Source organism: Danio rerio, chromosome 12, assembly GCF_049306965.1.
Source record: "Danio rerio strain Tuebingen ecotype United States chromosome 12, GRCz12tu, whole genome shotgun sequence".
In the NCBI taxonomy this organism is placed as follows: Eukaryota; Metazoa; Chordata; class Actinopteri; order Cypriniformes; family Danionidae; genus Danio; species Danio rerio.
The window spans coordinates 35383804-35396353 of NC_133187.1; the positions used below are offsets into that span (position 1 = coordinate 35383804).

General features: G+C 35.0%; 1 protein-coding gene across 1 annotated transcript in view; it reads left to right on the plus strand.

Annotated features, from left to right (window-relative positions):
• The first annotated feature begins 10515 nt into the window (after positions 1-10515).
• The window catches only part of nherf1a (NHERF family PDZ scaffold protein 1a), a 52973-nt gene continuing 50938 nt past the window's right edge, over positions 10516-12550 (plus strand). Inside the window, exon 1 of the mRNA NM_212707.2 lies at positions 10516-11120. Coding sequence (NP_997872.2) covers positions 10668-11120 — 453 coding nt within the window. The 5' untranslated portion in view covers positions 10516-10667. The remainder of the gene's footprint in view (positions 11121-12550) is intronic.

Consider the following 12550-nt stretch of genomic DNA (forward strand, 5'->3'; position numbering starts at 1 on the left):
CATATGTACTGGAGATGGTTTGTGTTTGATTACTGCTGTAAAAAAGTGCTAACGAGTACATATTGGTGCTATGAATCAATTAAAAAAATACCCGTCCACCATAAAGTGTAATTTATTGCTATGAAACATGCGTGGACTAATTTTAACCTTGATTATAATATTATTTAGATTAATTATCTGTTTTAATAGCACATACATAAGTTACACCTAGGCCCACACTGCTTGCGCAGAATTCCGCAGAATTTCCGCAGATTTTTCACAGAATTCCGCAGATTTCTGCAGATTTTTAGCCCATTATTAATTCTGTTTTTTAACTTGAGTAAATGTGTAAATCTGAATTTATTCAGTTTTTATTCAGTAATTTATTACTTTTTTATTTAATATATTAAGGGTTTAGTTATGATACTCCGCTGGATACTCCCAAAATAATTCCGCAGAAATCCGCAGATTTTTACCAAAATTCTCCGCAGAAATAGCAAAAAAACATGGTTATATGGCCCTGGTTATACCCATAGATTTATGCATTTTTAATGAACATTAAAAAAAAAAAAGACGTTTCTATTACCTTTTGATAGTTCCCTCAAAAATGCTGTCATCCTTTACTCATTTTCCGCTTGTTCAAAATCTTTTCTTTCTTCTTAGAACATAAAAGAATATGCTTGGAAGAATGCTGGATGCAATAGACGTATGGCCTGTTTCCACTGAGTGGTATTGTATGGTTCGGTACTTTTTTATGGCCATTTCCACTGTCAAAAGGAACCAAAAAGCGAACCGTAACGTACCACTTTTTTGGTACCCTTTCGACAGAGTTCCCACTACAACAAAAGGGTATCAAAAGGCGGAGCAAGACACGCAGCTGAATGCTATTGGTTTTCAGCGACATCACTAGCTTGTGCACAAGCCAAGAGAATGAAACAAAGGAAGCGCTATTTTTAAATACACAGCCGAGACATTACATTGTAATAATAAATACATATAATAACAAGCCATGGTTGACCCGAGCTTAAACAAACCTTATCGTTGTCTTAATGAACATCCACAAAACCAAGAAGAAGAGCAGATTCTACCTGTTGCCTCGTAGTTTTTTACAAGGCTGTCTAAAGTGAAAGCGGTTTCGCTGTCTTGACTGCGTTCGTTACATGTCTATATTTGAATTAACAAACTTCCTGAGCTGATGATGATAATGTGCGTGTGATTATTGAAGTGCTTCTGACATCCGATCCTTTCAGAAATGGACAAATATGAGAGTCACATGTGAAAAAACAAAGGAGTGAATGATTGTTTCAGCAACCTAAAACGAACAAACTGCCATGTTCAATTATTATCATCCCTTTTGGACTAATATGAACCCCGAATGATGGGATGACTCTCTAACAGAGGTTACATGTGCTGCTGAAGATTAAAGATACAGATGAGAGGTTTGCTGTGACTGTGGGCTGTATATTGCGTGTTGTTTTTGAACCCAAGTAAGGACTTAATGTATGTGTGTGTACTTTTTGTGTTGTTGGTAACCGAGACTGTAAGGGTCTGTATGTGTTCATATATGTTGCATTTATTTATTTTATATAATTGCAGACGTTACAGTAGGCTATTTTGCAGTAGGCTATTATCATTGATCTGCAGTTATAATCAAATCATCATAGAAAGGTTAGTACTGAACATTTATACACAAGTATTTATGTGTATAAAGCATCTGTTTTGTGAGAAGTGCTTTTCATATGATATGTGATACAGCCTTCTGTACCAGATACACTTTTGGCAGTGGAAACGCAAACCTGCCAAAAGTGACCCGTACTGTACCACTCAGTGAAAACAGGCTCTTAGAACTTACCACATTATTAATATTTTGTTTGGATGACAATGACTACTGCTTTCCAACATTCTTCAAAATATATTGTAAAAAATATAAAGACTCATGAAAATTTGGCGAGCACATTTTCATCTCTTAAATTGTTGATTGGATATTTGGGGGTTGCTGTATAATGTTGTTGGGCAGTGGCCATTTTCTTTAAGCTGCCAAAAGTGTGTAGATCAGTTGTGAAACTAACCCATATGTCGGCAGGAGGGTTAATGCATCTCTTACAAAGCTAAATCTGTGCTTTTTGTGACATTTTTTATGTTGTTTTTACATTTTAAACTTAAATCACTGACTATTGGCAGCTGCTGAATGTGTGTTCTTGACAACCTGGCTGACCTCTGACTTAACATATGACACAAGACACAGTTGAAGAGGAAGCTGCAGTGAGAGTAGATGAACGAGGGTAACCAAAGGGCAGTAACTAACTGGAAGTGAAAAATGAGAAGTTAAAAAGTCAGAGGATTTCACTGTGAGAGAAGAAGAGCTTGAGTTTTTTAGCTGGAGTACATCATCATGCATCATTCGGCATCAAATACTCGTTCATCTGCTGCTGGAAGTGATTTTGAGTTTATAATTTGAAATCATTTTTCTAATGAAAACACTTTAATGCTGTCTGTGCCAATAGTGTCATTGCACATCAAGCGTCGGGAGTTTGAGTCCCGGCTTGAGGACTTTTCTTGATTTCCCCACCTTTGCTCTCTTTACATCTACACTTCCTGTCTACATCAATCACCTTCTGAAGTTTGAGCGATTGGATATCTGATCAGAATAAAATTAATGAAGTGACCAAACAGCCTCAAAAACACAGATGTAATGTGAATATATTGAACATAAATATATTATATTAATTATATAATAAATATATATTATTAAATTGCACAAATTAATTAAAAGATCAAATGCTGGACCTTTTGGCCGTAGGGCTGGTTAGTACCAAGTAACAGGCTATTGGGTTATGTGAGCGCTAGATGGCGTTCTTGGATAAGAAGAAGTTTACCACCATTAGGAATTTGTCAGAGCAGTGTGTCCTAGCCGGGCTCACTCTCTGTTCTAATGTCCCGCATCTGTCTTTTTTTATATTCATCTGTCTCTATATTCTACTGCATCCCAGAATATTACACCTCACCAAAAATGTACAAATATATATTCAATATATTTAATATGTTTTTGTCCAAATGCCGACCGCAACTCGGCATGACGGAGATTCTTGAGTCTGTGTGCTCCAATGAGGTGTGCTCTCTTCAGCGCTCACCATGACAACAAGACTGACAGCAGTGACGTCGCATTGTAAACATTTGCATCTGCATTCCTATAAAGCTCGTCGATTCTCTCTGTGTTGTAAGTATACTCGGTGTTGCTGTTTGTACTTGACCAAGGTGAGTTCAATACCTGACGGTACGAGTGGAGCCACGCCAATCTCACGAAGTCCGCTTCGTGAAGCTTCACTCGGGCCCGTCTGTGCTTTAGTTCCTTGCGGTTTGTGTACATAAACGCAATATCGTGAAGAATATTATGTGTTTGTTGCTCGAAATGTGCCACCGAGCAACATTCCAGAGAACCCTGGCACGAACTGGGCCCCGGTTAGCTTTTGAGCCCTAGGCAGGGAACAAAACAAGCCCTGAGGACGCTCAGGGAAACAGGAGAGGCCGGTAGTGGGACCCCGCTTCGAGGGTTATGGTGGGTGGGAGCAGCGAGGCCCACTCATCGTCTATTTTAAACTATAGTTTCAAACTTTAGTTTACTATAGTGTAAAATAGAAACCATGGCAACTGTAATGTTTTAACTGTATGTCTGGCTGTTGTAATGTTTTGCTTTGTTTTTCAGCAGAGTTGTTTAGCAAAGAAGGACTATTGAAGACAACCGCTGAAGACAACCACGGGTTATATTCACGAACGTGCGCATTATAATGTTTCCGTGCTGTTTTCTGAAAGTTTATCTTGTTTAGATGTTACAGGTCAAACAAAATAAACTATACTCTTTCTAAACACATGTATCTTGCTGTATTTGTCCTCTACAGCAATACACTGTCATATAAGTCTGTTGAATGCATTTGTATGCAATATGGTTTGACAATAAAGTAGTCTTAACAAATAAATGGTTATAAATGTACCTTCATTAGTCAACATTTGGTGTAGGTAATAAAAAGTCAATCAAAGATGTCCTAAGACATAATAGTAATGTTATGGTTGTTACATAACTATTTATTCTGTATGTTTAAAACCAGCAGAATATGCTATATAACAGTGAAATATATTATAACTGTTATTCAAACATTTGCCTAATAAAAATGTCCTAAGACAAGAATGGGTATTGTTTTGGTTTTATGTCAAACTACTGTAGGTTTTAGGTTGTCTAGCAGGTTTAGGCTACCTATATCATAATATTGGTAGTCAGAGTTATTTTAATGACCCAAATCAAGTAAAATGTCTTTTACTCTGGTACTTTTCAGCATGCAAAAGTCAAATACCTTGTGAAAACAACCAGTGAATGGTGAGGAAAAAAGTTAATGTCAAGCTATATATATATATACATATTTATATATATATATATTTATATATATACATACACATTTTTTTTTCTATGTCCTGTGTAGTGCTGTCTTTTCTGTATCACAATGACATGATCTGGCAACAAATCACAGTACAAACCGCAAAAAAAAAAATAAAAAATTAGCCACAGTTTACATGAGAACATCTCTCCAGAGTACAGTTATATTGACAACATGTGTAGGTAATTTGACTGTTTTATCCGTACACAATGACACAGGCACTTTTCATTCTGACAACTTTGACATGTCCATTGAGAGATGAACTAAAAATTTTAAGCAAGAGACTGGCTTTTGTGGGTAATCCATGCTGTTTTGCTATTTGTATGTGCTGTTTTGAGAAATGCACTTAGTCTTTTGTAAATTTCAAATCTGAGAAATGAAACAAAGCGACTGAAAAAACTGGAACACAACACAAGTTAATGCAAAGATGAAAATGTGTATTTTATTTGCACATATTCTTTTTTAAAAATAGTAGTGTATACATAATTGGGGTTTTACTTTTTTTGGCTTAATAATTAATACTTTATAGTCTACTAATTTTGATGTAACCATAATAGTACAAAAAAAAGAGAGTCATGTATTGTAACACAGATATTTATAAAAATCCATATAGAGCATCACAACCATTGTTTCAGCAAGTGCCAGTCACTATTTCAAATGTATGACTTTTTAAGACGTTTTAAAACCAGTGTGAATTTAATTTCAGTCTTATACTACATGCTAAGTATGCTTTAATTGGTGTTCTCAAACTTTTCAACACCCGAGCCCCAAAATAACATTGCCTGTGTCTCGTGACCCCAACATTCCTCTGAGTTGGTTATAAATACACAAATGTTGCACACACAACAGGCCTTTATAAACATGAGTATATTGCCAACACAAAAAAGTGCAACAGTCTTAACAATCATATACTGTGATTTATATAATCATTTATTCATTTGTTTAATTTACTATTAACCTCACCTCAATGAGACTGGTGGACACCATGTTTTCAGCACAAGCCTATTGGTTAAATATTGGAGATCATCCTCAATGTTCAGTTGTGGCCTGTATTTATTTTCAATGTATTTGATTACCATTAAGGAGTCAGAAAGTTTAACCTGGTGCTATATAAAATCAGTCTGTGTTGTTAATATAAAGTATTTAATTTAATACATGATGACGATCCTATGAATAAAATTAAAGGCCGATGGCTTTTTATTTGCATGTTGTTGCTTTTTATGTAACTATTAACTACTATTTTTATTTACTGTGTGTTATGGATAAAATATTAATTAATTAATACTATAAAATTTAAATACTGCATTTTGCAGGATTAACTAGTCAGATGACATCATAACCACACTTTTTGATGTATTTAAAATATTTCCTAAAAAATTGCAATAAAAAAATTCAAACAAGACAAATTTTTTAAAATGCAAATTTATTACATAATGATTCGGAAAAAAATAGCAATCTGTTAAAGTTTTAAAGTAAAACAACTGTAGCCTACTATAATTTAGTAGACAGTAAACACACTGGCCAGCACATTCAGCTGTCATTAGTCACAATTTGGCCATTTCAATAAAACAATAATAATATAATAATAATAATAATAATAATAATAATAATAAAACAATTATAATGAATTCTGCAGTACATTTGAAAATTCCTGGATATCAACAATAGCCAAAATATATTCAAATAAATGTAATATGGTCCGCTGCTGCTGCCTCACAACTTTTATTGCTCATTTTAATTTCAGGTCCAAGATTTAGAATAAAATTACCTTTAAAATGTTTTCTCTGTTTAAAAAAAATACAGTAGTGAAAGAAGACTTCTCTTACATCAGATTATAGTCCCACCAAAGCAACAGCCAACAGAGGACTCCGTTTAGTCTTAAAGCCTTTATGGATTATTTTCGTTACTCAGGACGGCATAGCAGTCAAAATGGGACAAATGAGCTCATGTATTAGACAAATTCTGGTCCTTTGTCAGTGATGGGTGGGTCTTTCGACCCTCCCTGGCTAAAGGCCTGAAAAGTTAGAACATGTTTTATGCTTATAGTAAACGTTTTAATAGTATTTTGTCTGTAAAAGCGCACCTAGGTGTTTCAGGCGCAGGTCAGATTTCCTCCAGGTCATGATATATTTTGTTTACATTAATTTTGTCTAAAAAAATAATTATACCTGTCCAGTTTCATCTGGAATGCATCCCAGATCACCTTCTGAAGTGGTTTGAGCGATCAGATCAGAATAAAACGAATGAAGTGAGCAAACAGCCTCCTAAACACAGACGTGACGGGAATATATAGTAGTTGTATCGAGTACTATTTGTGTTTTTTATTATATTACCCAATAAATTGTATTAACGTCTACCCCCACCCCAACCGTCACAGTAAAAATATTATTGTATACAGTTTCACAAAAATGATGCTGTATTAATGTGCATATCCGCAGCTGTATCCTCTCAAGATTTCCCCTCTTAGTGCAGTTTTATAAACGCCACTAGATGGCGGGACGCATCAGGATTTGAGTGCAAAGGAAAGATGTGGCCTCGAGTCTCTCACTTCCTCACTGTGTGCTCCGCATGTGTGTATCAACTCTGCTGAAGCAATAACTTGTTTATGGAACGGTTACAAATGTGTCAGCTAGTGTTGCATTTAGCTACTCTGTCACAATCTTTCTGTCGTAACGTTCAATATCACTGAAGGCAGTCATTGTGATAAAAGATAGGCCTAGGTGATTTTCATCTTGATATGCTGACACGAGGACTGGTATGATGCTACAGTAGATTACCCAGAATACTCAGGTTTAATTGTTAACCCCACGTAATAAATGAGTAGTGTGAAACATGAAGCAAGATAACTCAGGATATGTTTACATGGAGTTTACAATTACCCAGAGTTAACTTTTTGTAATTTTGCCTTATTTCACAACATCCGTACCCTTTAATGCTAAACAACTCAATTTAGACATGCGAAGCCAAGAACAGGAGCATGGTGATGTTGACTATAACAAACTTTATTGCTTTTCACACGAATTTAAAGAGCACATATGCTACAGATATTTCGTCACCTTAGAATTTTAAGGTTCTATCTGACATTTTTGTCAAAATTGAGTTATTCACATATTCTTATTAAATGACAACTTGTTTACATTATGGGATGTTTTTTTAAGTTGTTTACATTTTAAGACTTTTTATTTAAAAAAAAAAAAAAAAACTAATGTTACACACATACAGGTTGCTATGGAATGCAAAAACTTTGAAGCTCATCATCTCAAAATCCTTCAGAACGCAGATAGAACTTAACCCAAAGTGTCGATTTGTCTTTGTCTTTGAACATTTATTGTGTTTAAATTGATAGTTTGCACACAAATTAACATTTAAAAATGAACACAAAAAGATACTTTGAAGAATGTTGGAAGCTGGTAGCCTTTAAATTAAGAGTACAGAAATTAATATGCCTATTGGTTTCTGACATTCTTCTAAATGACCTTTTTGTGTGTGTGTTCAACAAAAGAAAGCAACTCAAACAGGTGTAGAACCATTGAAAGGCAAAAGGATGAGATCATTTTAATTTTTGGCTGAATTGTCCCTTTAAGTTTAACATTTAAAGGAGTGGATCCTCTTTGCGATTAAACAGTAACAATATCTAGGGTGTGATTCTTATAACTGCTCAGGTATGTCGACAGGCAGATAAAGTTCGCAAGGAAATCAGCAAGTCTTTATCTATTTTATTGCACAGATTATGATGGAAGAAAGCAAAAGGTTGCCAGAGTAACAAGATTAAGCCACTCCCGCTTTTCAGTACTGGAATAAGTATTTATTAGCTAGTAAAAGGCAAGAATCAGATCATCATAATGATGCTTTATGATTTAAATCACATTTTAGACTTTTTTTTGTATCATTGAGAGCCTTGGGTCGAAGGTAAATATACCAAACTATTTTACATTAAAGATGCCATGGGTAATTTCCGTATTTATTTCCCAATATTTTTAAATAAACAGAAATATTGCTTTAAATCATGTTAGCTAATGCAGAATAACTTTTTAAAATGATAACATATTGCAATAAAACCATAAACAATCACATTTAAAACACAGTGGAGTTCAATGCTGAGTACTCCAGTCAAGCAGAATCTGCTTTGGACTTGATTTGCTCACCAAAGTCTCTGCATTGTCAGGTGAAAGTTTGTACATTTAACAAAATCTGATTAATTTAGGCTATTTAATTAAAACATTTAATTTCAGTTTGCTTTTAACAATAAAACAAACAAACCAAACAAACAAAAAGGGCTACTTTAAATTTGAATTGTCAATCTCTAAACCATCCCCATCATTCTTCCTTACTTATGGGAATGGCGAGTCAAATCAAAGGTTATCATGGGCCAGCTTTAGTATATTACATTTGTACATTCAACATTTATACAATTATCTTTAAGTAATTAACATAAATTAATAAAAGGAATATTTAAAATATATAAAATATATATTAACATAATACATAATAAGTGTTTTCTCAGTGCTGGGTTGCAGCTGAAAGGGCATCCGCTGCGTAAAACATATGCTGGCTAAGTTGGTGGTTCATTCCGCTGTGGCGACTCCAGATTAATAAAGGGACTAAGTTGAAAAGAAAATGAATTAATAAATTAATAATAAGTGTCCACATTTCATATAACCCTAAAACAATTCAGGTATGATAAATGTTTAAAAATGATAGCATCTTAAATATTTTATACCATCTTCGGTTTGCTGTTTGAAATTATGCAAACATTTAAATAATATAAAAATAAGTGTTAATTCACTTAATTATGACTATAAGGCTATATTTAACAGGCTTGTAGTCAGCCTGGTGAAAAGGGGTGTTTTTTTCTCAAAATGTGGAGCTTTCTGCTGTTATTTGCCTCATTTTCTATTTATTTATGAGGTTTAAATACTGCATTTTAGTGACATCTTAAGTTGGATGAGCTTGTCGATGGTCATCATAACCACACTTTTTGATTTACCAAAATATTCAGAATAAAGAAAAATTAATAAATGCTTATTAATAAAAAAACAGATTTATTACATCATATATCATTAGAAAAAAGGAATCTGTTTTTAAACTGTAGCCTATTGCCATTTATTAGGCAAATAACAAACTGTCCAGCACATCCAACTTTCCTCAGAAATCAGAATTCGGCAGAATTTGGCCATTTCGATAATGAATGAAAACATGTTAATAATAAAAGAGCTTCACATTTCTTTTAGCCTTTCTGGTAAATTTGTTTGAAAATTCAAGGATAACAACAATAGCTAGTATTCAAATTCATTTTAATGTGGGCCACTTTTGGTGCTTCACACCTTTTTATTGGTCAATTTTTGTTTCAAGAATAAGGTCCAAGATTTTGAATAAAAGTAACTTGTAAATGTTTTCTCTATTTAAAAACAAAACAATAGTGAAAGATGACAACACTTACCTCAGATTATATATTCACTTGCACGGCTGGATGAAAGCTGGACTAATGAAAAATAATGGTTAGCACTGGCCAAAACTGATTAGCTGAAGTCACGCTGATGTGACGGTCAACAGATGATTTGACTTGGTCTTACAGCATTTTTCAATGGGTCATTTTTACAATTTATGATGGTGTAGCAGTCAAAATAGGACAAATGAGCTGCTCATGTAGGACAAATTCTGGACCTTTGTCATTGAGGGGTAGGTCTTTCGAGCCCCAAACCCCTCTGGCTACGGGGCTCTTTAATTATAAATATACAATTGCTTCATTATCCCATTTTGCTTGGATATGGTGTTTAACAATAGCTCCATTATTTAATTTGTTCTATTCACCAGCTTCAATGTAAAAACAAAGTACAAGAATAATATACATAAAGAGGAAGAGATGTGGAAGTAATGAAAGAAAGCTTGCCAAACGATCATAGAGTCTAGAAATACGTAGGCTATTTCATATAATTCATAAACCTAAAGTACTTGGAAACACAGATGCCACGCACAAACACTTGAAAACTAAGCCAGATCTCGCGCAATGACGTTCCCGTGATTGACAGGTGAAAGTTCCAACCAGCGAGAGTTCCAGGAGAGGGCGGGGCTGTGAAGCGCTGACTGGCCACACTTCAAAGAAAACTGCGATTTGACTTACGGAGTTGCAACACAGTGAAGAGGCGGAGTGCGTGGCCCAGTTTTCACTTCACGAATACACTTTTCTGGTTTTCCTTCAACGTCAAGTTTACCCGGACTGCTGGTGTTGAGTAGGCTGCCTCTAAGTCTTAAACTTTCAAAATGTCCAGCGACCTCAGGCCAAAGCTGTGCGTCTTAGAAAAAGGGGACACCGGATACGGGTTTCATCTCCACGGCGAGAAGAACAAGCCCGGTCAGTTCATCCGTCATGTGGAGCCCGACTCTCCGGCCGCCGCCGCCGGTCTGCTGGCCGGGGACAAACTAGCTCTGGTCAACGGGGAAAATGTTGAGGACGAGAAGCATCAACAGGTGGTGTCCCGCATACGAGACACCGTGGGCAAACTGGAGCTCGTGGTGTTGAACGCAGAGACCGCAGAACTGCTGCTGAAGCACAATTTGAAGTGCCAGAAAGAGTATGTGACTGATGGGATACCAATTCCTGCTGGATCCGAGCCTGAAGATGAAGTGAAGAACGGGACATCATCCAGAGAATCCACCCCAGTCCCGGAGACAAATGGGGACATGCGCATAGATAGACTCAGTGTGAGCTCCAAGGTGAGTTCAGATATATATTTAGTCATTTCCAGTACTTTAAAAGTGACTTATCATCAGCTGCAGCAGGTGAGTCCTTGTTTGACAGGTTTTCCAGAGTGCCTGAGGGGATATATTTCACTACTCCAAAAGACTGATTGAAAGATGATTCGTTTGGATAATCATGTTCTAATTAAGGATTTATTAAGAAATTATTTCGGATAAGGCAATTAGACAATGTGTTTAAAAAGAATATAGTAGGAAATATATTTTTAGCTTTTAGAAACATTTATATCTATACATTCATGTTGCTTTCATACATTTTCCAAAATAGTAACAGGCTTAAGGATACCACCCCCCCCCCCTCCACACAAACACACAATCAAAAAAATAATAATAATAATTGTGTTGCTTGTTTACACTACCCAATTAAAGTGAGTTGAAACAACATCATTCGGTAACACTTTATTTTTTATAGTCTATTTGAGTATTATTAGACTGTCTGCTTAATGTCTGTTGATACAAGTCTAAAGACGTGGTATAGTTGAATTGGGTAAGCTAAAATTGACCATAGTGTAAGTGTGTGTGAATGAGCGTGTATGGATATTTCCCACGGTGGATAAGTTGGCGGTTCATTCCGCTATTGCAACCCCAGATTAATAAAGGGACTAAGCCGAAAAGAAAATGAATGAGAATTAGTTGACCTGTAGATGCAATGTAACAAACGGACCATCAAAATATAGTGTGTTCTAATTCTTAAGTTTCTTTGGGTGCCAACTTAATTGTTTTACGTTCAGTCTACTTAAATTGGTGAAAATTATTACATTAACTTAATTGATTTGTGTTGGGATAACATGAAGGATTTGTGTAGAACCCAGCTTTTTATGGTGCTTATTCTCACTTGCTAACGTTAATAAATGTCAAGTGGTACAACCATGATTTTTGCTGGTTGTTCGAACTACTTTTATTAAAATAAGCTGAAGCAACACAGTTCTTGTTTTTTTTTTTTATTTTTTGCCACAACTTATTTATGTTCAATCCACTTAAATGCAAAAACAATTTAGTTAACTTTGTGTTTTGTGATTTGTGTTTCTTTGCACCCAGCATTTTTTCTGTGATATTCTGATTTAGCAACACTCACAAACAATGTCAAGTGGTACAACAATTATTAAAATGGACTACTGTGTTTACACATTTAAATACAGTTTAGTGGACAGAAATGAATAGTTTCATCCTTTGTATTAAATACTTTCATAATCTTTGAAAAATGTAGTATCTGACTTTCAGCCCCACAGAGAAAATCAATATTAGCTTTTAATTCAGATATTTAAAGCATCCATCATAGCAAAGTTTTAAGTCATTTTGTTGTATAAATAGATTTTTCAGCCTAAGAAATATTGCCATAGGCTATTAAATTAAATTAATAGTAGCCTTAGTAGCTGACATGGCAATAA